The 25,026-nt window shown below is 34.6% G+C and overlaps 1 protein-coding gene across 4 annotated transcripts in view; it reads right to left on the bottom strand.

Annotated features, from left to right (window-relative positions):
- Positions 1-1,335: 1,335 nt before the first annotated feature.
- PCDH9 (protocadherin 9) overlaps positions 1,336-25,026 on the bottom strand; it is a 671,353-nt gene continuing 647,662 nt past the window's right edge. For 3 of the 4 annotated variants that reach the window (XM_039714629.1, XM_039714628.1, XM_039714627.1), the window contains one exon: positions 1,336-2,298. In XM_039714629.1, coding sequence (XP_039570563.1) covers positions 1,925-2,298 — 374 coding nt within the window. In that variant the 3' untranslated portion in view covers positions 1,336-1,924. The remainder of the gene's footprint in view (positions 2,299-25,026) is intronic. The other variant, XM_039714630.1, reaches the window with a different exon arrangement.

Raw genomic sequence — 25,026 nt, forward strand, 5'->3', positions numbered from 1 at the left:
CTTAGGAATCTGCCCAAGAACTAACACAACACAATCAGAAATTCAGAACATTTATTGCAAAAGCTGAATAACTAAATAATGTTGAACTGGCAAAGCAGTAACAAGGATAACTGGTTAGATATTTATTCTGTCAAAGTCATCAAACACCCCTCACAAACTCACATAAGTACTGCAATAAGCAATGCACCCCTAACCCATTTTTAAGCCTTTTGTACTGTGGAGGAAAAAAAAAAAAAAAAAGCTAACTGCTATATACAAAAGAATAAAGAAAGAAACAAAAAGGTCCTGATTTTTGGTAAAAATAAAATCGCTTTCAGATTAGCTAAATTTGTTCGTTTAAGACTGATGTGGCATAAGTAACTTGCTTTTTTCTGTAAGGACTTTTTTTTTTTGCATGCTATTTATTTGTGTAAATCATCTTTCATGCCTCAACAAAAACCATCTAAAAATGTTTTGGATTTGGATTTGCTTTGCGTGTAACTTAGATCTTACTAACATTAGGAGTCACTCTTCTGATTTGACTGAGGTGGCATGATACTGGTACCTGCCAGGCATTGACCAACTATGATAAGAAACAGTTAAACAGCAATAATTAGAGATTTAACCCTTTAGTTCCCCCAACTAGCCTACCAGGAGAATGCTCTGTTACATCATGAAGGCACAACACATTAAATATTCTGTGGCTATGGTCTAAAAACACTCGTGTTACTACAACGTTAACGCAGATGAAGATCAACACAAATGCTGCTGTTTCAGCAATACAAACTGTCTTAGGTATAGACACACACCTGCCCAACTGGAAAAAAAACATTATTATTGTATTTTGCTCCTGTAGAATTTCCTCCACATATTTCAGCTGGGATCAACATCAGCTACAACTCATTAAATGACGGACTACAACTAATTTGATCAAGGATCCCAAACAACTAGCTTTCTCCCTCGCCCACCACTGCACATTTAAATATTCTTTTGTTTTGCAATTTCCCTGTTTTATGAAACATAATGGAAACTAAACAAAAAATTGCTAAGTTTTTAAGCCCTTACACAAGTCCTGTCACTTCTTAATATTAAATTTTAAAAAAATAGAAAAAAAGGAGAAATTCTAACTGAATGCTGGCATCATTTCATACTACATAGAAAAAAGGGTTTTTTCCTTTTCTACAAGCAACCTTTCTTCCTACCCCATTACTTTTTTCACTTTTAATAGAAGTGGCTTGAGTTTCTTGGAACATTGTGTGTCAGACAGACTACTAACACAGAAACACCATCACTGAAAATAAAAGCAAAACAACAAGAAAGCAAATGAAAGAAATTAAAAAGCAACTGTGAAACACAGAAATATGCTACAGTATATTTTCAAGTGAACATTATAAGTACACAAAAATTGTAAGTAATAATTGTTGCTATTTACAAGTATTTGAACGCTGATTGACTTACAAGTGTCCACTAACATTGTTAATAGCACAATAGGTTTAATGTTTACAGCTTCAATTGCTTGCAATATGAGCTCAAGTATAACGGTCCCAGCATAGATCAATGACAACAAAAGCACAATTTTCTAACTGGATATGCTTTTCAATCTTTGTAATCCACTGAGCTTTTGCACTCTCTCCCTCTCCAAATGCATCTTCTGTTTTTCATAGCAGCAGTCCAGGGTCAAAAAACAAAGAAAAAAAGATATTTTCAAACTGGAGAGATCTCTGTAGACTTTAATCATGTCTATTTAACAAAACCACACAACTAGTAGAAACACTCTTTCATGTTGCAGGACATCATACCTTCCACGGTGCTAACATAAAGATATGCATATCTCTGCTAGGTGAAGCATAGTTCTAGAGGTCTACCCAGTACATAAAGCTCTGACACACACATAGTATTAGCAAGTCTAAGTAAGCTAAAGTCATTGGTCCAAAGTAACCATTTCTTATAGCTGGTGTTCCTTTGGACTCTCCACAGATCCCGGGGCCTGTTTATAAGACTTCAAGTTGGCCAGAGGAATGTCAGTCATGTGGTTGCCAGTGTTGAAATGGCCCTCACTGGAACCATACTGCTTTCGATCACTGAACTGGTTTCTGTTGCTATCTTCTTTCCAGGTCCTGGTCAATGTGTGTCCATTAACTAGTTTGTCCTTCTTAACCCATTCCTTCTGAGGTGCAAAGGTGGAGAGAGGAGACTTTGGCTGTTGGTATGGGCCCAAGCTAGGAGGCATCCAACAGTTGTCTGAGTGACCCAAAACCAGGCATTCTTGAGTACACATCTCCGTAGCTTCAGCTAATCCTCGTGGACCAAGAGGCCCATCTGTGGAAGAAAAACAGAAAAAGAAAAAAGGAGAAAGGGGAGGGGGGGGAAAGACATAATATTAGATTGTGGTATTTGTCATTAAATATATACATAGACCTCAAAAGAAAATTAACAATGATCCTGCAACCAAATATTCTGCTGGTAAATTCTACATACATTTTCATTCTGTTAGAGAGTAGTTGCTTTGTAGGGAATGTGCTCCCAGTGTAGCTACCTGCCTAGTTTCCAGAAGTGGAGAAAGAGTTCAATTATTCCTATGCTATTGGTCTTGGATCCTACTACGAATAAACTTAACTCCTTTTTTCTAAGTCATATCAAGAAAATTGAGCTAGGTAAGTGAAAGTGTCCAAGGAAGTAAGCCTATCCTTACAGATTCTGAGTGAGAATTAATGCTTTTAAGGGCCTATTATTTGTATGTATCTTGTTCTGCTTTCAATTCAATTTACTGCTGAAGAATTTTGGTGAATTAACAGCCTACTGCAAAGTGAGAAACATCTGTACTATCCAAAAACAGGATTGCCCAAAGGAATGCACTGTACACAGGATTATTCTAATATATACTGTTTTACAAACACAGCTTGATGCATAGTTCTAGGTATCTACAAAATGGATGCACACTCCAATGCATAGTCTAAACAAGTAAGAGACAAGTTAAATTTGCTTGATTTAATATGAAACCAGGAAGCAGTTCAAAAATTTGCATCAGGAAAGAAAATAAAATCTGTAATTCTTCTGACCATCAAACACATCTCAGATGCCACACAGATACAACCATAAAAGCCAAGGGGGGAAAAATGTTATGTAAATCTGGCACTTTAAAAAGAACTGTTATCATAATTCTTTGTAAGTTAGAAATATAAGACCACAGGAGATAAAAATTAAGATTGCTGAAATACTATGCATGTTAAATATCTACATAATTTTTCCACACTGTTGAGGACACACAGGACAGCTGCAGGCCTCTCACAATCAAGCAGACAGGCCACCCATGCCTTCAGCAACACTAAATTCCTCTCAGCCTTACTTCATTTTTAAATTTCTTAATTTGCTCATCTGCTCAGGCTGGAGGTATGAGGAAGGGCAAGCCACGAAAAAGGCAGAGAAATCACTTTGCGTATTTTTGTTAGATATTTCTCAGTATCTTGGGTATGCTTTTCCAGGAGTCGTTGCTTCGCTGTAATTTGAGCAAGAATTTTGAGATGTCTTTTCTTGACTTCAGAGTAAATCAATGGGCTAGTAGTAAAAACATTGGAAGAGTTAAGGAGACATATTTCCTTGATTAAGCAACCCAGTGACAGGAAGGAAATTATAGATTGATTTTAGAGAAAGAACATTAGCAAGTAGGCATGAATAGCAAAGTTAATCAGAAGAAAAATGTCAGCAGTGTATCAGAAAAAAAAAAGTGTATCTTAATAATAATCTAATTGAGACTCAAAATGATATGTGAAGACACTCTAACAAAGATTTCTCTGTTAAAATGCCAGAGAATATTTTGTTCTCTTGTACTCCATGCATATACAACAAATTACCCTTACTAACACCTTTTTTTAACACTGAAATTACCTCAATTAATTTTATGGGAACTCCTATTCATTTCCCACTGCTTTTAAACACAGATATTAGAAAAAAAAATCAGACATATTTCTACAAGTTATATTAGTAATTAGGTAATCTTTGTATCTCTGAGCAACAACTCTTTTTTGAATATCTAGAGAATATATGGTACTCTGTTGATATGACAGAATATAATGAGCTATAATAAAATATAATAAGCTATAATAAAATTTGCTACTGAATTCCCCACATAAGAAAGTGTCCTACTGCTGAAAACTAGAACATGAAAAATGTATAGAATCAATGCTCCCTTCCATTTAGATCAATACAAGGTAAAATAATTAAATGAAAACCATTAGGAAAAAGGAACAAAAGCAGCTGTAAAGTAAGATCTAGGAAGAGATTTCAGTAAGAACTGTGAACCACAATTCTAAAATGAGACCTGAAGGGGAGGTTTTTTTTTCCTTTTATTTCCTATAAAGCTCTTGTTGGAATCCTCTGTTATGAAGTTCTAACCAAACTGAAGCAGGCATGTAAAGAGAAATAAACCCAAACAGAAACAATTATAAGTAAAGAAATTACTCATAGTACATTTCTGTCTTTTCCAAAAGTTAATCTACAGATTAAAAGCTGACTTTTAATTTTTTTTTTTGGCTGTCAACTGAAGTTCAATTTTAATTAGTCTTTTTCCTGTTTCAGAGGAAAAAAAGTGAAAAGTGGCAGAACTATTTTCAACCTGCCCAATAGAAACCTACTATTTTCAACCTGCCCAATAGAAACCTACTATTTTCAACCTGCCCAATAGAAACCTACTATTTTACTGATCAGAAAAAAATAAAGGTTTTGCAGACACTAAAACTTTCAAAATAGAAAGAAAGCATTTTGCCACAGAATGACACTTTTCAAGAAGGACGGTGCATGCACTCTGTGTTTCCAATCTGCAGTGGAGTAAAAGAATAACAAGAGCCTTCAGTATGATAGCTGTGGAGGGGATAAGTTACTTTTTTCTGTTTATTTAAATAAATTTCAAGAGATAAGACTATCATTTCCATTTAAAATTTAAATGAGCAATAAGCTGATTTTACTTAAGAATAAATATCATGTGGCCCTATAAGCTACATGACAAACTCTGGAAGATTTACTTCATGTGTTTTGCTTTCTTTAGTAACAGTGGTAGGCAGTTAATACTGTTCAACTCAGAATGAATTTTAAGCATCCATTGCTTTAGCCATCTCTAAGCTGATAGACATTCTGGAGAGCACTAGAATATTCAGATATCTGCTGCTACTGTGAGCAGCAGACATAAATGGGGTATCAATGCTGAGATGATTGCCTGTGCAAGAATTGATCATTGGGTGTTTTTCATTTTAACAAAATACCTCTATCCAACTTAGACCTGGAAAATTAATTGTTGTGTACAAATCTTCCCCCGTTCAACCTTCTCCATGCAGAGATGACAATCAGAGGCAAGACCATGCAGTCCTTATAGCAGCCAATTACAATTTTGATATGGATGTTGGTCTCACCAAGTGAGAACTGTAGACAGAGTGAGACACTCTCCTTTTAGGAGAGAATTGGGAATCTCAGGGAACACCTGAAAGACACTTCTTTTAGCTGTATAACTGTTCAAACAGTTGTTACCGTCTGCACACACCTCCACATATGCCTGTATGTAAGAATGTCCAGAATTGAGAAGAGGCTCAGACTCCTCCTCAAATGTGTACACATATTTTCAATCTTCTGTCTCATGCTTTCCAATCTGTAAAATGTAGGGAATATTTACTTGCCGTACTAAAATATTGTGAGGTTTAGGTTTACAAAATGCCTTGCAAGACTTCATCTAATACATAGCTAAAAATTATAATCACTTTTGGTTTGAGCCATCACAAGAGAAAAATAAATCCACAGAGTGATTTTTTTTTAGAAGTGCAGATTTTAAAATATTTTTGTTCAATTAGAACATTTTACTGTTGAGCTACTAAAGGGAATGGTCATGCTTAGTTATTGAGGAAAAGGCAGCTTCATTCATAACATGTGTGGTGCCTGCTGTAGCTATCTCCAGTTAAGGTGCTTAGATAAACCATAATTGTTTGGTAAATATTGTTGCTAATAATAGTGATAATAATGATTTAGGGGATTCTACATATTTTCTAATGTGAGATACAAGAAAAAGATTAAAAGGAAAAAAGAAAGAATCTCACCTACAAAAAAAACCCCATGTTTTCACAATTAGGTTTTCTCAGTTTTTGCTGTGTTTTATTATGTTCTCAATCATAAAATTTGTTCTTTTCTAAGACTTTTTGTTATTCAAGTTGCTTTTTAACAGCATAAACTGTAATTATCATGAGCAATATGATAAGAGAGAGATCTTATGGGGATAGTATGACTGAAGAGTTGGCTGCTATGTATTGAGAAAGCCATAATGTTGCCTTAATGGTAATTATCTTTCTCCTCCACCACAGCTGAACAATAGTTTTCGCCCAATTTTCTAAAGTTGTTTCATTACCACATACAACAACACCACTTAAAAACCTGTTCCTGCTGCTTTAATTTTATAAGTGCATTAATTTGTTTCTTTTCTCTTCACAAAAATGTCACTTCAATTTCTGTATCAAGCTTTTCCATGCTGAAGTACTTTATTGATATATGGGGGATTTTTTTTCAAAGTATTTGTTCTCTGAACAATCCATAATCCGTGCGGCTGGTTATCAGTCTTGGCTGCTTGAATATATAATGACACAAGTGCTGATAAAACTGTACAAGCCATCTGTCTCTGGAGTTAAATGTTTTGAAAGCAAACACAAAAGTGCATAACAAACACTCCCTTAAATTGTCTTTGTAAATATTTATATCAGATCTTACCCAAAAATGCTTTTTTGTTGTTATTTTATTCTGTTAATAGCTGTCAAGCAGATGCATGACTTGCCTACTCAAAAGCAGACAGGTGTAAGAAGGAAAATAATGTATGCCACTCAAGAGCTGGTCATACCCTAATGCTGGAATTTCTGTGTGGTCTTTTATCTCCTTTTATTATACCCAGAAGCTAAACAGCTATTTCATTGATTAACTTACTGCTGCAATTAGCAACTACCTTCTGGTGTGATGACCAGCTGCTTTTCAACCTGCTTCTTTAAAACTCTCTTGCTTACAGGCAGAAAATTCATTCTTCATTTCTGAAAGAGTTGAGGTCACAAGATAATTTCCACTCAGTGAGACTTTTTGGTCTCAAGCAACATGAGTAGGTACTCTTTGCCCAAGGGTGCTAATATCAAGTACAGTGGATTTGAACGCAGCCACAGTTGTGCTTCAGACAATCATATTTATTTAACCTTTCATATTGCATCTTAAAATAAAAATCAAACAAAACAAACAAAAAAAAAAACCCAGCAACATTTTCAGCTCTCTTTATCCCCAAATACAGAAAGGAGGTTTTTTGATCTTTCATGGGCTACTTTATTAAATTACCTTCTCTGAGACCTCATGATTTTACAGCCTGCCCCACATATGGAACATTCATGGAACTGAAATAACATTATTCCACTTAATAGAGGTTTCACAGTTAGTCATATATTAAATATAAAAACTGGTAAAAAATTATAATTATGAAGATTCTTTTGCCTTTTATTTTGCTCTTAAGTATCAAAGAAATAAATGGGGAAGACTGTTCTTTATTTCTTGTCTGTAAAAAAAAAACAATCCATGACTACAAAACCACACACACACTGTGTCAGATGTGCTTCCCTGGTATTATTAATGAAAATAAAAATTCAGTGTCTATTAAAAATATATATTTTTAGTGATTTATTCCATGGTCATTCTACCCAGCACAGTCAATTCACATTTCATCCTGAAATTACTTTGTCCTAAGGTCCCTGGATTCCTCCTATCACTGCTGCCAGTTTTGGTAGATTTATCACTACCACCTTCTACCCTGCTGCTTCACTCTCACTTTCCTGGTGTTCCACCCTCTGTACTAAGGTACAGATCAAGAAACCCGGGCTACTCTCTGTGGGCAGATAAATTTTGAAGGTAACAATATTCAAGTACTTGAAATTTTGTTTCTATCCAGTTGTGTGATGACTGAATTTTCCTCATGTCTTTATGTTTTCAGAGCGAAGAAAGTGAACAAAGTAGAAATTAAGAAAGTATTCTGCATTAGTTATCACAAGTTCCTTTCCCCTACGTCTTCTCTACTATAAAAGCTATAATAAAAGGCAATGTTACTTAGTTTGTTGTATTTTCTTTTTTTTTTTTTTTTCCTGGTATATTTCCTAGAAATTCAATACCATTACGACTTACAAGGCATACCTCCATCACTAATGGCTCTACTGTGAGGATGATATTTTTGCCTGACCTAACTTTCTGTTCCTATTTCCAACTACTTTTTCTGCATTGACATACAGGTATATAAACCTCTCTGCATTTCCATGTGTGCATGGTCAGGAAGTAGACATACAATTTCTGTGTCTGCTAAGATACCAGGGGCAAGTTGACTTAGTGCTCCCTAGTCTTTAAGAAAAAATGGACATATGAACCAGCATGAAGCCAGCATTCTGCAGGCAAGTTGCAGCAATCTGAAATCACGAGGGCACGGTCCTTGCAACAAAGGTGTGGGAAGATGCCACAGGAGGTGTGGCATCTTATGGTCTGGAGTGGTGCTGAGCTACAGCTCGGCACCTCAAACCTAAATGATTCTTCACTGGTCATCCAAATCCATTACTTATCATGGATTGCATATTGCTTATATTCAGATCTTTGTGCCACTACTTATTTTTGTTTTTTAACTTAAGTGGGTGAAACTTTAAAATTTATAGTTTAAAAAAAAAATGTTGTTTCACTAGATAATCTAGTAGTTCTTTCTGGTCTTAGAAACCTATGTATCAGCAACCATTAACATAAAGCTGCATTTGTATAAGCTTTCACTGACAAATTAAGCCAATTCTAGCCTATCCTTTAGAAATACAGAAGATAAAAAATAATATCTAGGATTTTTATTCTGACTTAATACATTCTGTTATTAAAAACAAGCAAACAAGTGAATAAACAAACAAACAAAGACACACAAATGACTGCAATTTGTATTCTTAGCTGAAGTGTCACATTGTGGATGCAGACAGTCACCTTGCAGGAAGAGCAGGAGAAAAGAAATGCAAACAGTATTTGGCAAAAAAACCCCCATTTGTTAACAAATAAATAAAGATTAAAAGCTTTACACATCTCTCATACAGATTTCATTCTTTGGGCACAGATGAAAAGTCAACATTTGCAAATGGAGATAGTCCAAATTCAACAATACATGGGCAGCCAGAACAACAGATTCTCTCCCCGAGAGGATATTGTTATTTAGACAGACTTTATGGCGCACAAAGAGCAGACAGCATATCTTTATAAATTTGCAACCATCTTCAGTATGGCATGGAACTCATCCATCTTTTCATCCACTCAAGCTACTCCTCTGAAGAATGCTATCTCACCTAATTTTATTTCCACAAATTTGGCAGTTTTTTTCTGCCATACATTTAATTTTAGCAGGACAATCTAATGCATAAGAACACCTTGGAGGATTCAAATGAACCTTTTAAATTTGATTGTATCATCAAATGAGACCAGTATTCAAATATTTGGAATAATATTATTTTCAGCATTAATCTTTTTCATTATGTAGCTCTTCATTCTGCTGCCTAAAAAAAGTCTTTGTTCCCATAAGGTGATAAGATAATATTCATAAAACATCACATGATCACAATCATTTACTTTTTTTTTTCTCACACACCTAAATATTTATGATACTTGATCAAAATATTTTGTTGAATTGATTTACAGGCAACACGCTGAGACAGCACCACTTTTGACATGGTCACATTTTCTGATCTATTAATATGCCCCAAACATGAACCTGCTGTCAGTCTAAAAAATCTTAAGTCTCTATTTGGAAGATTAAGTCAACTATTTAACATGAAATCAAATTTTTCTTAGTAGTTTCTACAAATTCTCTTTGAGAAAAGGTAGTATTCAATGTGGAAAAAGGTAGTCAAAACAAGAAGAATTGGCAGAATGTTATGAAACTGAGCTGAAGAATATTTATTTTTACTCAGCACAGCATTGTGCTGTTTTAGATTCCTGACCAATGACTCATTTCCAGCAGGAAAAACAAAACCATTCAGGTTGAATTTAATTTCATTTTTTATGATTGTTAGTATGTTGAAAATATTTTTTTTCCTGATCATTTTCTAACCTACAGAAAAATCCTAATCTTCTGACTTGTGATGAATACATATCCTGGCTCCCTGGAGCGTAGGCATGTTCACTTGGGATATATTGAAAAAAGAATATTGGCTTTATTAAGCAATAACTGAATAAAGGCAAAATTCATAATCATCGTCATCTACATATATATACAAAATGAACTGTGCTGTTAAATTATATATATGATTTTTTATTTATATATCTATATATATTTTTATTTTAACCTTTATATGTATTTCTGTCCATTGATAAATAAGGAATCCATATATGACAACTGGGACTTATTTTCTAAGTACTATTTTCCTAGCAGTAGATTAACCACTGTAAAGCAGAAAGTGTCAAATTAAGAATTTTCATTTAAACATGAATTTGAGAAAAAGAAGAGAAGGGAAGGGAAGGGAAGGGAAAAAGCAATTACTTCCAAGGAATTCAAGGGAGAAAACCAGACAGTATCAGAAAGCTACAACTGTTATAGTCAAGAAAGCAGCTCATTTAAGGACAATATGAAAATTAACATTTATGCTATGGTGTTAAAACACACTGTTAATTAAAAAAAAATATAATTAAGACTATTTTTCTATAAAAGTATAAATTCATTCTGTAATTAGGTTAATTACAACTACCTTAACAAACATTAAATTTAGGTTAAAATACATCTTTCTAATGGATCCCTATTTCTAAGTATGCTTCTTGCCACTTATGTGTTTTTCTATTTTCCTTCAGTACAAATCAGTCCAAAATCAGATTTAGCTTAAACCGAAATTGTTGCAAATTTGTGGCAGATGCTTTATGTGCACGTTATTATGTAAATAAGTAGTTTAACTGATTTGAAAATACTTTTGAAGTACATTTCTTTTAGTGGAATTTGGACCTAAATCTGGGTACTTGTTCTCCTAACTTAAGCTTCTTGACTCTGAATAATTGAAAAATGTGACAGGAAAAAGTGCTTACATAATAGTAAATCAAGCTTAAATAGTAAGCTTGATTATATTGTTGATTTTGTCATCTATTCTACACAAAAATATATCCTTGATAACTGTCACAGGACACAGATGTCAGAGATATCATTAAACAAATCCAGAGACAAAAGAACCATTTCCTAATTCTGTTTGTATAACAGCATCTCATTTAGATAATTTTGTAAAATTCAGCTCAGCGCCAGTTGAGTTGTCAGAACTGCAGGCATATTACACAGAGAATATGAGAAAGTGCTTTCTTTCATTATGCCTGAGCTACACCCATATTAAAATTTCTTCTTTTTCTTTAAAAACTATGTTAATTTACATCATTTTTAGGAGGAGATATCCATAAATCACTTAATGAGCTTATATAGTTTACAGTAGAACTCCTATTAAACAAATGCTCCTGACTCAAAACACTTGCATTTTATTAAACCATGCTTGAAAATTAACCTGTGCTTCATTTAGTCATTACATTCAATGTACTGAAAATTAATATAGAAGCAACGTCTGTATGCACCAAATACTTTTGGTTAGTCACACAATCCAATTTGGATGTTTAGAAAGACCTATACTTCCAGGCTTCAAAATCCCACTTGGAAGACTGTAGAAAAAATTATCTTTGTGATTCTGAAGAGGAAGTCAAAGAATATTTCACATGAATAATGAATCCACATTTATTGAAAACTTTATTTTTTGATAACCTTATTTTTTTTTCTTCCTATTTAATGAAATATCTCTGCAAATGAACCCTTCCAAACATGTAACATCTATTTTTTTATTATATTTTATTTATTCAAGCAAAAGTAGCTCTAAAGTAGGCCAGTTTAAGTTGCATTCAAATCTAAGTACAATGTAAAAGGATTGTCTGAAATTAGTGCACAAAATGTACATAGAGTAGGTCTAAACTAACACATTTAAAGGAATATCTTGGATGTCATCTCCAGATCCTGGACTTTTTTTAAGCAAGAGAATATTATAATTTATTTTTGATTTTTTAATAAGTTAAAATGGATTAAGCAAGATGCTTGAAGAAAAATTGTTACTGTGAGCATAGGCCAAGCTCTTTACATTCTCCTTTGTGTCTGTTCACAGTCTGGTTTCTAAAGTAGTAAAAAAATCATGGGTGCATATGCAAAGCAAATTTTGGGAAGGAACATGCTGAAAAAAACCAGCTGGTTTGATTTCCTCAAACCACTGGGTTTTTATAATACGCAAAGACAAAATGGAAGGCTTGCTTACCTCCATAGAACTTATTTTGTTGTTATAAAATGTGGCTAGAAACAGATATTTCTTGTTCAGTCACATAAGAATCTGACAATTTCTATAACATGAGAGTTGTGGATACTTGACAATACACTGCATTTATTTTCTTGTTTCCAGTTTTAGATATAGAAGTAAACTGGTTTCATTTTCCACAGGGTAACAATAAATTAAGAAAAAAAAAATTAAAAAACCATGCATGATATAATCTTGGACTCAAATTTGATGATGTATAATATAGACTTATCTGTTTCAAACTTCTGAAAATAATGGGCAGTATGAACACGTTTGTGTTTACTGGACTTGTAGAAATAAAAACATATGAAGCAGATGAACAACCTGAGAGAAATGTTTTTCTTCTTTTATTAAAAAAAAAGAAACAAACAAAAAAGGTGATTTACCAAAATAGGAAAAGCAGCCACTAGATTTAGCTCACGTAACATTTCCATTCACTTCCCTGACAGGAATGGTAGTGCAGATGTTAATTACCGTTCATAGAACTCTTGTCAAAACACGTAAGAATTATTGTTCTACTAATGACTTGACCCTGTGCTTGCATTCAATGGCTGATTTCAGACCAGCAATGCTGAAAAGGATCACTGACACTTGGTTAGGACACCCTGTCTTTCCTTGTAAACACCTGCAAATCATGCATGGCTTTGTGCCAACAATTTAGCTTTAGAAGACAAACTATTATAAAACTGTAGTCATGAGGGAAATAACAGTTAATTTTAAAATGATTATTACCCTTGTATCAAGTGAGTTATTTAATAAAAACTTCAGAGGCAGCAAGCTATTTAATAGCAATGCCAAATCCTCAAAATCATGATGAGCTGAGAACCAAAATAATTTACTGATAGACAAAAAGATGTATTTAAGGCAAATTTATTTGGTGGGACAGCAGAGAAGGGCAGCTGTTTTCCCACACATTCATTGGTCACATACCTCCTCCTATTTGAAATAGGTTGGAGTTTTGCTCCTGTCTTCATTGGGTGTAAAGCTTTTGTCACTACAGAACAAAAAATGAATTTAACAGGTAAGCCTGATTTAAGAAGGCATGCACTAAAAGAAACAGACCGATTCCCTTGTGATCTGCAAGCCCTTTCTTTAGCATTTAGCTTCCCTACATACACTACCAATTCTTCCTTTACAAGTTCTTTAGCTCAGGACTCTACTTTTTCAAAGCTGTCCCTATATAGTTGTGCTTACTGTCTTTTTGGACGTTTTTTCAACTCACTTCTCATCTGTATTCCTGTATTTTTCTCTAAAAAAATATTCTTCTCACCATCTTCCCAGCTGCCTGGATAACAAATCCTTCTCCTATAAATTTATATCACTGAATTTAGTTAACAGATTTCACTTAATATGAGTGATGGGGCATCTTCTTATGATTCATTTAGGTATAAAACTTAAGGTTATTAAAGAGAGAAGCAAGGTAGGATTCATTCCAGCCTGGGGTTCAACTCTAGAGACAGTCCTCTGGAAGTGTTCAAGAAGCATCTGGATGTGACATTTGGTGATTTAGTTTAGGGGAATTGTGGTAGTGCCAGTTTGACAGCAGGACTAGATGATGAATGCTTCTTCCAACATTGATGGTCCTGTGATCTGAACTAATTACGAGAAAATGTCTTGCATATTTTCTGCTTAGAGGATCAAGGTGATATAGTGCAACAGAGAAGAAAAGGATAAGACTGAAATAAAATTTTAGATGTTTGAAATGTATGTACATGGGAACCACAGATATATCTATTTTCTAATTCCTCCTTTCGATTAACAGATATCCTGTCAATCTTGTCAGTTGGTCTAGTCAATAAAATATAGTAAATCACTGAACTTAATGTACAGAAATGAATTTGAACAGCTCTTGCAATTATACTGCTTTGACTAAATCTCCCCTAAAAACAACGAGAAGTAATAGCAGCTATACCGCTTCATTGTAGATTTAGCTTTTGGATCTAGAGTTATGTCTTACCCTTGGCTTTGCCATAACACTTCATCACTTTGATCTTTTAATGTGTATGCACAGATTAGGAAAGGTTTCCTTACAGAATTAATTATTTCCATAAAACTAAATGCTGTATCAAACCCCTGACTTTTTTACTTACAAAATTAACACCTTTCAGCTCTGTCACTTGTGAGTGGATTCCATCTGGACAGAGCCCCTATTCTACCAAAGCTTTCAGATCATTCTCAAAACACATGATGAGACATTTCAGGATAATTTTTCTAGATAAAATTTTCTTGTCTTTTCTTTCTTTTTTTTTTTTTCTTCCTGAATTGTGACACAAAAAGTGGAATGGAATTTCATTTCTGAATTTCACTTTCAGAATATTTCAGATATCTCTCACCATAGCAGTATAGATTTTGGCCCTTAGTATTAAGGGGCCAAAGCTGTAGGACAGTGGTCCAGGACAACAAAACTGGAAAAATAACAACTGAAACTCCCACTAATGTTAATAACATTTTTGAGTGCAAGGTAAAAAGAGAAACTCTTCACAAAAGTTTGAAAAGATTGATTACATTGTAATTTGTCTTTGGTCCCCTATTCAGGCATTAAGTGCTAGCAGTATTCCTGATTATAATGGAAAATTTTGTTCCCTGCTGTGGGGAGAAAAATAGCACTGAAAGCAAAACACACCTGGCAGACACCTTGAATATGGAACTTTTTATTAAGCACTGCATTTTTTTCTTTGTTAATTAATCTATTTCACAGTCTCAGGTAATCACTTTGCAACTTCTCAGTAGTCTGACTTTCAAAGGATCTTTATGCTCTGTCAGTTTCTATACCCGTGTTGTCAAAGTGCAAGACATAAACCTCTTGGTAAATTGTCCCGTGCTGTCTTGCACTTCCCTTTCCTAGAAGGCAGTAACATTAAAAGCATTCTTTTTTCTAAATGTTATGCATTAAGAACATATTCTCTATGTCTCTTTACTTAGTTTCCATCTTAGTAAACCTTCAGAGTCCTAGTATTTTACAGTGCAAAGACAGAGTTAGTAAGACCTCTTTGTTGACAAGGCTGATTAAGTAAGACTGCAACACTTTTTAGCACAAATACCCACCTCAGCATGTGCTGCAGTAGTCACAGCACCAACTAGGAGCAGTTGCTTAAACTCATGCTATCTCTATTGCATATCACCTAAGGTTCATTCTCCATGCTTGGTGTACTTCTGTCTGGTACCTGCTGTTTACTGGAGAGGCATTTACTGCAGACAAATGGGCAAAATTAATCAGAGGGAAAATCCATATTCAACACCAACTCATTTTATAAATAAATGATGTACAGAATGAGTGCTACCTGACTGGGATGTCATAAATGTATAGCAAAACATGGAGGGGAGAACAGCAGGCACAAGTTGCCACAAATCTATAAGAATTAATCTAAAGGAATAAAACAGAACTAAAAGGGAAAGTATAACACCCTGACAGCTGATAAATGGGGAATTCTGACACATATATTTTAAGAATGGTAGATAATGTGAGATTACCATGGTAAATTACTTCATTTTAGAAGAAAGGAAATTGAGTCAATACTATCTCTCTGGACTTCAGCAGAGCATGTGATGAAGTTCCATATAGTAAATTCTTTTAGTTTAGCAAGAATATAGGCAAATGGAATCTGTAGGCTGATTCAATGTGGGAAGAGATGGAGCTGGAGAGAGGTCCCACATAATTCAATATCAGAACTAATCCTGAATAATATTTTAAGCAATGACCTTAATATAGACTTATAGGGAAAGAGCTGATGCAATGTGTTTCTGCCATAAAACTGGAAAGTACTTTTCAGTGAATAGCAAGTTATCAGAATTAAAGAAAGAAATAAAAAAGTCAGGAGTGTTTCTTGTTAGAGAAGACTAGAAGATTTTAACTTTTCTCTTTTAGAAGAGTAAACCCAGGCAGACAAAAAGATGAAAACCATTGATAAATAGAGACATCAAATGACTTTGTAAATTAAGAGAAACTGTTGTCATGAGAATAAATCTTACCACACAGTGTCTATGATAAGATACCACCCCAACATTTAGATTCTTATTTTAGCAAAAAATCCCACAATAAAACCAGCAGACTTTATTTTTGCAAGTTATTGGAAGTTTATAGTCTTGTATTTAATTGCTTAATGCCTGACTACAGTCAAGATAGCTGATGTACAATAGAAGCTTGTGCAGCAATGAAGTATTAAGAAACTACTATAGTCACAATGTACTGTTTCTAATGCAAGATAGATAAAAAGATTTATAATTTCTTACAAAAAGAATCTGAAGCATTAAGGATAAGAATTTTTAGCAAGAAGGTGAGATGTTTTCAATATGAATGCTTCTGAAAAATCTTATCTAGTAAAGGAAGGTACTAGAAGAAGGAATAATCTGATGAAATACTGGCATTTCTAAATGAAGAATACCTTTCAACTAATCAACTAAATTCTTTAAACAGGCACTTTCACAATGTGATTCATCTGAAGTCCTCTAGGTTTTACTTTACAATGAGATGAATCGTGCCCTGAAAGTGTCTACTTCTCCCTGCTGACTACTAAATTACCCAAAGTGCCGAGTTCAGATGGACACATGGCATCCTCAGCTTCTACAGCTGAAGCAACAGAAGATGGATCTTTCAAGATATCTCCTAAATCAAAGACAATGTGTGTGACCTTAGCAGTGTCATTTGGTTTCTCTGTGTCTTTATGCTCATCTATAAAATGAAGATAATAGAATTTCCATATCTTACAGGGTAACACAGTGGGTTGTGGATTACACAGCTCTCTAATACCATGGCAATGGATGATGCCCTATAAGTACTCAGGCCTATTCTGGACTGTTAAATGAGGAAGCCAAGAAGAACAAGGAGTAAAACTTCCAAACTAATTTGTATTCAGAGAGATCCGTTTGATACCTCTCTGAAGCAATGCACCATTGAAAGATGGGATTCCTGTAAAGCATTTTGTTAATCATAACACTAAGAGTGATGTTTTTGAAAGAGGTGGTATACCTCCCTCCTGAATAAGAGAATTCAGACTGGATATGTGTTTCTCTTTTGTAACAAGCTGTTCCATTTGTCTCATGACTTAGTTCAACAATTACTGCATCAAGAAAATAATCCTTTATATTTATTGCCCACTGACACATGATACAGTCTTTTAAAATGTCTGTGCCCTATTTTAAGATGGATACCAGGGAAATGTTTGTCTGTATTGAAATATTTACTGAAGCATTCATTTCAACACATTTCTAGAGTAACAACTGGACTTATGCCTAGATACATGTGTGTCTCATATATGCAAAAGATTATTTTAATCTTGTTTACACAAATACCAGTTGACTGTAGCTAAATTACTCCTATTTTACCCTAGGACTGCTGTCAGAATCATCCTTATATTTTAGCCAGAGCTTACAAATCTCCAGCAGGAAATTGTCTCTTTATTGTGAGGATAAATTTGCATTCACCCAGAATTCCCTGGGAGAAAGTTTTTTTTTTTTTAATCACAGTGATTTAGAGAAACGTGAAGGCCTTATTTATTTAAAATCAAGGATATGAATATTTTAACAGCAATAGCAGAAGACATAAAGAGAAGACAAGCATTCAAAGTTGCTGCTAATAAAAAAAGAAAAAAAAAAGAAAAAATACCCCCTGTTATGTTGTTTGGAGCTAATGGCTGATGATGGAATTTGGAGAGTGCAGAGAAAGAGCTACAAAGAAGTACTTGTCAATAATAAGAACAACAACCCTATATTTGCAGTCCAGTGTTTAAAGCCAAAATAGACATTCTTTTCTCTGTTTGATCTCAAGAAAAGCTATCTGCAGCTCACAGGCCCAAATTTGAGTCTTCTTATATCACTCAAAGGAAGTACTGAGATAACTGTGCCAGAGATGACAGACTAGTAACCCCTCTAGCAATCCAGACCTGTGGGGGGGTGTCATGTTTTTTGTATCTGGGCTGAAAGCACTCTTCATACATAGAAATGCTCTCTTTTGTTCTCCCTGGTGGCTGAAATTCATTCTCAAGAGATATGAAAAGTAGAAATTCATCTCATACGAAAAAAAAGTGTCTTCAATTTCCATAGGAACAAAGAATCACAAAACAAATGTAAATCCTTTTCTCTTTTTATTTCCTCTCAAGGCAGAACTGCTCACAGACATCATAAACCTAATCCTCAGCTGTATCAGCTGTTAGAGCAGCATTAAAGTCAGAGAGTGTCACCCCCCCAGAATCTGTCCCTGTAAGACAGACATAAGAACAATCCAATACTATTCAATATCAGACATGTAAAAAACAGTGAAATAAGGTGTGTTTACTTGTAAATATAAATTTGCAACAAACATTATTGCTAACCAGACTAATGGTTAGCAAGTCAGGACAAGAAAGAAAAAAATATATCTTACTGCCTTATTGTATTTTAATTGGAAAATTTTCTTTCTCTCAAAGGATTTGCACAGTGTTTTATTTGTTGTAATAAATTGCAACTCTAAATAACCCAAACATAACCAGAAATATCAAAAACAGACCTCCTAATCTTAAAATCTAGTAACATTACCAATTGAGAGGTATCACTTTACTTCAGTTTGGCAATTCTCCTATCCAAAACCAAAACATCCATGAGAGCAAAGGGATTGCTAAAACAGTTCAATGACAAGCTTTCACAGTTTAATTTTCAGTGAGCAATCTAAGAGACTGTCCTAGCAATGGCTTTCATTTGCAATGGCAAAGATCATTCAAATCAAATTGTCAAGTTCCTATTAACATACAATTTCTAGTTTTGAAATAATGCCTATGCTATTTGTATCTTTACATGGGGCTAAGGATCTTCTGTTCTACTCTATTAACACCATTAGTTTTTATATTGTACTTCCTCTTAGAAACTCTGTATTATACAGAAAAATTGTAAAACCCACTTTCTTGTCCTGAAGTTCCCCTTCTGACCTCATCTATCAACGACAAACAAATAATATAAACAAATAATAAACTTGATGCCCACTCACAGCCTAACACCCATCAGAAAAGGAGCTATGCAGACATAGTGATGCCCACATGGTATTTTACACTGAAAGCATGTGGACCTGAGACCAGAACTCCACACACAATCTCCTTTCAGAGCCTTCTCTTCCACCGACTGATTTTGGCAAAGAGGGAACTTACTCTCTCAGTGATGGATCTCCATATGGTTTTATGCTTCACATGGCATATTGCTTCTGATTAAGATCTGCTTGAATTTTGGAAACTTAAGTGTAAAAGACAAACATGTCATGAAGACTTAAAAGTTTTTGTCTCTGAAAGGCTTCTATACTGTTACTGCATAAGACAGTTACAACTTTCCTTGCAGTGTAAGTACTTTACTACTTCAGGTACTTTTGCAGGGAGACAGCAAAAAGGATTGATGACTTATTTTCCTTCTTAAGCATCCTATTCTTGAGTCACTGAGAAAGGAGCAAGGGGAAGAAGTGACTTCTGCCTCATCTACACAGTAGAGATGTTATTGAAATTAGAAGTGATACAAGCTTTTAGTGATTAGCTTACAGCAGAGAAAAGTAAATGGAATATAAGACAAATGACACAAGAACCTCACACACAATCCTTGTAAGTTCTGGTAAAGCTACTCCGTGAACACAGTTAAAGAGCACATGAAACAAAAGCAATAAAAGTGTCTTTCAGCTCTGATAATGGGGATTCTGTTTGTTAGGCATAGCCACACAGTAAGCCTATCAGAGCTCTCTCTGTATTTACTCATCAGTCCAAAGCCCAGATATATAAACTCTGTCAGCTGGATCATCCAAGAGGCAAGTCCTTTTTTTGTCTTTGTAATTGAAAGAATTTGCTTTGCTCTTACTTTTCCTAAAGTTTTATAATATTTACAAAACAGAAGGACAGACACTAGGATTTTTACTGTCCTTTGTCATTTTCATAGAATATTTGCTTAGAATTTGATCCTGATTGACAAATTCTTTAGTGAATCAATCATCCTCAAACTCAGGATAAATCAATAGAATTAAAAAACAAACAAACCAAAACCAAAAACAGATGAACAAAAACCACATACATTTTCAAATGCTCTCCCAGTCTGCCAACTATTTTTTTTATTTTTTCATTTCAACATGTAGGAATAACTGAAATCTTCTGCTCTAAATAAAAAAATAGAATAGAGAGCCTGATGTATTATTAAATTAATTTTCCTTAAAATTTTACCTTTTTCAATATGTGGAAACACTTAACATACAGTCACACAAAACACTTTTGTATTAAATATACTGGAAGACTGGTTTTTTTTAAATCAACAGGCTTTATTTCTGGATAAATAATATATCAACAAGAAAAATTGTATTACTTTTGCTTCATTGAAAACCTGTGTGTGATTGTGATACTCTGTATCACAAATGCATGAAGACAAACACTATCTGGAAATAAAACTGCAAGGAATTAAAAAAAAAAAAAAAAAAAAAAAAAAGTAGGCTAATTTCCAGACCATAGTCACATAGAAACTTTTGGGAGATGAAAAATGCACATTATTATTTTCAAATCCAGAAGATTCAAGACACTGCAGTCCATTTTTCAGAGTATAAATTTGATGTGTGATCAATATAAAAAAAAAATTGTCTCATAGCTAAATGTGCAAAAATGTGCCAAATGTGTCACCAAATAATTCATTAACAGTAAGCTGATTAACACAACACATTTTACTTCAGAGCAAAATTCAAAGCCTGTTATGGCAAAACAATTTAGGCTTACAGGATTGTATTGAGCTCTGTTATGCTTGACCATGCTAATGTAGCTGTTTTTATTTCAGAAGCACTGGGGAGGGAAGCATGAAATCATTATTAATTATATAAATATTAAGGCCACACAACTGGCTCTATTACTGTTTTCAACTGGTAGCATCTGCAAATTCAGCCTGTAATAAACACTAATGCATCCAGAGACGAGAGTGCTGACACATGAATGGGATGCTTTGTCAGACTTGCATAAAAATGTAGATGAACTGCAGGGAAAGAACACCAAAGAATTCAAAGGGTTTCTTGATTGCCGTCTTTAAAATGCCAAGAACTTAAGCTGGCCTTTCTTATCTTCCTCTACATGCATGTGACACTTTAGGAGACCTTTCTTATTGTACTATAATTCAGTAATTGTTCCAACTCTGTGCACTATGCCTTCCTTTCAAAGGACATCATGAGATCTATAATTCTGGTAATGAACAGCTGCATAATTTAAGGGTCGAACTAGCAGGGCACTGTTCCTTATTTTTGTTTTCTTAGCAATTGCCTGGGTATTCCAAGCCTATTTAGGAATACAATCCTGTGTCTGCCTTATTTCTTGTAGATGATATATGTTTAGACTTGGTAATGTTCCAGAAAACAGATTTTATCAACTGAAGTTGCAGAGCAAGCGTTCCTCTATTTTGCTTAAAAGGGCAAAAGTACATAACTAGTAAGAGATAATTTTTTTTTCCACAGCCATGAACATCCTCTGTTCTAACATACAGACTTTTTCAAACTCTGAGCCATCCCCTTTGCAAACCATGATAGACTAAAACACAGAGCTATCAAAGGCATTTCCACACAACATTTCTCTCACCAAGGCAAATCTTCCAAATGTTAAAAAGGTCCAGGCAGCTAGGCCCTACAAGATGAAGGCTGCATGCTGATTAATCAGCTGCTTTTTTATTCTGTTCTGGCAAGTGTTCCCTATCTGTAAATAAAAGGTTTACCCTGGATTTCCTGTAAACTAAGGAACAGAAGGCATCTTTGGATCAGACTCATAAAGCAACAAAGCCTTCTGCTGTCACATCCACAGGGGTAGGTTGTTTGTTCTGTCGCAAATATCCTTTCAGGTGTCCTGGGGAGAATGAGCTAACCTAACACAAACATCATTCCAACATAAGAAAATTACATGGCAACCACAAAGTCACCTCATTATTAATTATGTTCTTTGGCTTCCCACAGCACTTTAATTGTTGCTTACTTCAGGAGACCTGTCTGCAATTTGTGTCATTGCAGAAGTTCAGGTTGGTTCATGATGTGTCACTCAGTGTAGCACAAGTCCCTCAAAAAACAACTGTCATATTAAAGAAAAATACATTTATTTATGCCTCACAGTGCTGGCTTTCTATTCAGATGGTAAATAGGTAGTGTGAAAGAGATGTGACAGACTCAAGAAGACTAGAAATTGTCTGCAAACTGGCAGCCACTGTGGTTCACTGACAACCAGAATTACTTTCAGGCAGTTTGGCACATCTCCATTTGTCACACTTAAAAGCTTGAGCCAAAGTTATCCAATTAATACAGAGCACAGTATTTCTCCTTCCTCAAAGCTGAAACAGAAATAGAAATGCTTAAGATTCACAGTGTGCATCATGCCACCTATACATCACAAAGGGGTGTAAAACAGTTATAAGTAAAACACATATAACTTAACTCCCATCACACCCTCTTGGCTGCCATTCACCTCAGGTTGTATTCCATGCTGTACCATCTCTGTACTATTTATTCCAGACAATGATTTCTCATGTAGAGTGAATCTCTTCTGCTGTAAATCATGCAAAAAGCTAGCACAAATAGTTGGTGAATATAAAAAGTAGCAGGGAATAAGCTTTTGAAATATCTATATAGGCCAAGAAAGGGAAACGGTTCCCTCCCCCAGTAAGATTTTGAAGACAAGGTGAAGGTTGCTTATTTTAAAAGTAGAAGACCCTTCATGAATCAGTATCAGTTTTTGACATTATTATATGCCCATCCATCACTGCACGGCAATAACCACTGTATCTTGTGCTATGACCCAATGCCACTTTATATATGATTTTATTTGAATTACTGGTACTGCAGTCATGAGGGTCAGGTTTATACAGCTCTCGTATGGATGAAATTTTTCATTGAACTGCAGGATTTCCTTGGAGAATTTCCACTGTCCTGAAATTTACAGAACTCCTCTTTTATCCATTATGAGCTTGTGGTGTTCAAAGAAGAGAAAAAATTCAACTCTTTCAAATACTATGAATGGTAATCAAAAAGATCTGTGAGTTGCTTCTTTACATTCTCTAAGGTCAATTTAGGTATTTAAAATAGACAAAAGGAACGCTACACTCCTGGCAATCTATAATCAAAAGGTTTGAAATTCTTGTACATTTCAAAGTAACTGGTTATACAGATCTTTTTAAGAAGCAAGGAAGAAATCACAGGGGTTAAATAATGAACAAAGAATGAGAATTTCCTACACTTTCCCTAGTCTCTGCTGTCTGAAGAAAGCTGCATCTGGCCCCATTCGTTGCTTCTCCCCTTTGAAACTGTAATGAAAAACTGATTTAGAAATTCTGAGATTCTTACCTGAGTTACTACCTATTCCTAGTCAAAAGCTGATATTGAACTTAAATTTATTAGAACTAACATTATTTCAAGCTTAGTGGAGTAAATATATCAGAATCCTTGCTTTTAATTTCCAACTAACATATTTTATCAACATTCTTCCTTCTTAATGCCATGATATTTTTGAATGCAAACTCCAGTAATAAATATAGAAAATTAAATGTCTGCTAGTGAGGATATTTCAGACCAAATTTTAAAACTAATCACTGGAATATATTCTGGTTTTCAGACATTTGCCTGCTGAATTTTTTCAGTATAATTTCCTCTGCTATATTCTGCTAAAAATTCACCTTGGAATTTTCATTCTAGTTATAAAGTACAGCTTTGTGGTTTTTTTGTTGTTTTATTCACAATGTTGATTATTGGAGGAATAGTTTCTAGAACTTGCTTTCTACACCACTGACATATGCACTTTGTTATGGAGAAACTTCAATTAATTAGCCTTTATGAATCACTTGATGACATTTTTCTATATGAGAGAAATGGGTGTAATTAGAAAGAGGTGCAATTATGTGCCAAGACATATACACTAACAGTTTTTCTAAAAGTGATTATTTTAGGGTTGGGATTATTATTTTTCACTTTTATTTTAGGCAAATCAGCCAAAGAACCTAGAAGGCTAAACCACTAAGGGTAACGTCTCAATTACTTCAGTGTCTCACAGTCATTCAATGAAAAAAACCACCAGTGCCCAAGTGAGATAGGGCCTAGAATGGTTTTCTCCTGGAACAAGCTCTCCCAGTCACAGTGAGGGGAGGAGAGCACGGGGCAGGGGTTGTTCCCAGCATCCAGCCATGCTATTCCTGAGACTGCACAGAGGTACAGGGCTGACCTTGTTGGCTTGACACAGTCCCAGGCATATTTATGGTATAGGCAGACTCTGCAGCAAATCCAATAAAAGTACATAAAAGACATTTTGTAACTTTGTGTGATTTTCTGCTAATAAAACTAGAAATGGATTTTTGGTTGTCTGAAGTTATGTATGTGAGTAAACCAATAAACATATTCAGTTTATAAAAATAAACTTGGAGCAAGGGAAAGAACTACTGTGGCATTTTTTTTCCCCTCCAGAGATTCTTGTCTGCTTTTCAAACCCCATGTAAATATATTTCCTACATTAATTGTTACTGCCATAAAAAAGCGCCTGGTCTGTGTCACATTTATCCAGTCCTTGAATTACTGCTTGTACTTCACTGTTCTGTCAAGACTTTTTCAGAAACACTTGATTTTATTTTTATCTTCTTTTTAAAAGAGGAGAAAAAAATGTGTTTCATTCAAAAAAAGTTTGAGGCAACTTCCAGAAGAAAAAACCATAATGAACTACCCTGTCACAAATACCTAGTGGAATTGAAAAGAGAAAACAGA

Source organism: Passer montanus, unplaced genomic scaffold (assembly GCF_014805655.1).
Source record: "Passer montanus isolate IOZ18808 unplaced genomic scaffold, ASM1480565v1 scaffold30, whole genome shotgun sequence".
Classification (NCBI taxonomy): Eukaryota; Metazoa; Chordata; class Aves; order Passeriformes; family Passeridae; genus Passer; species Passer montanus.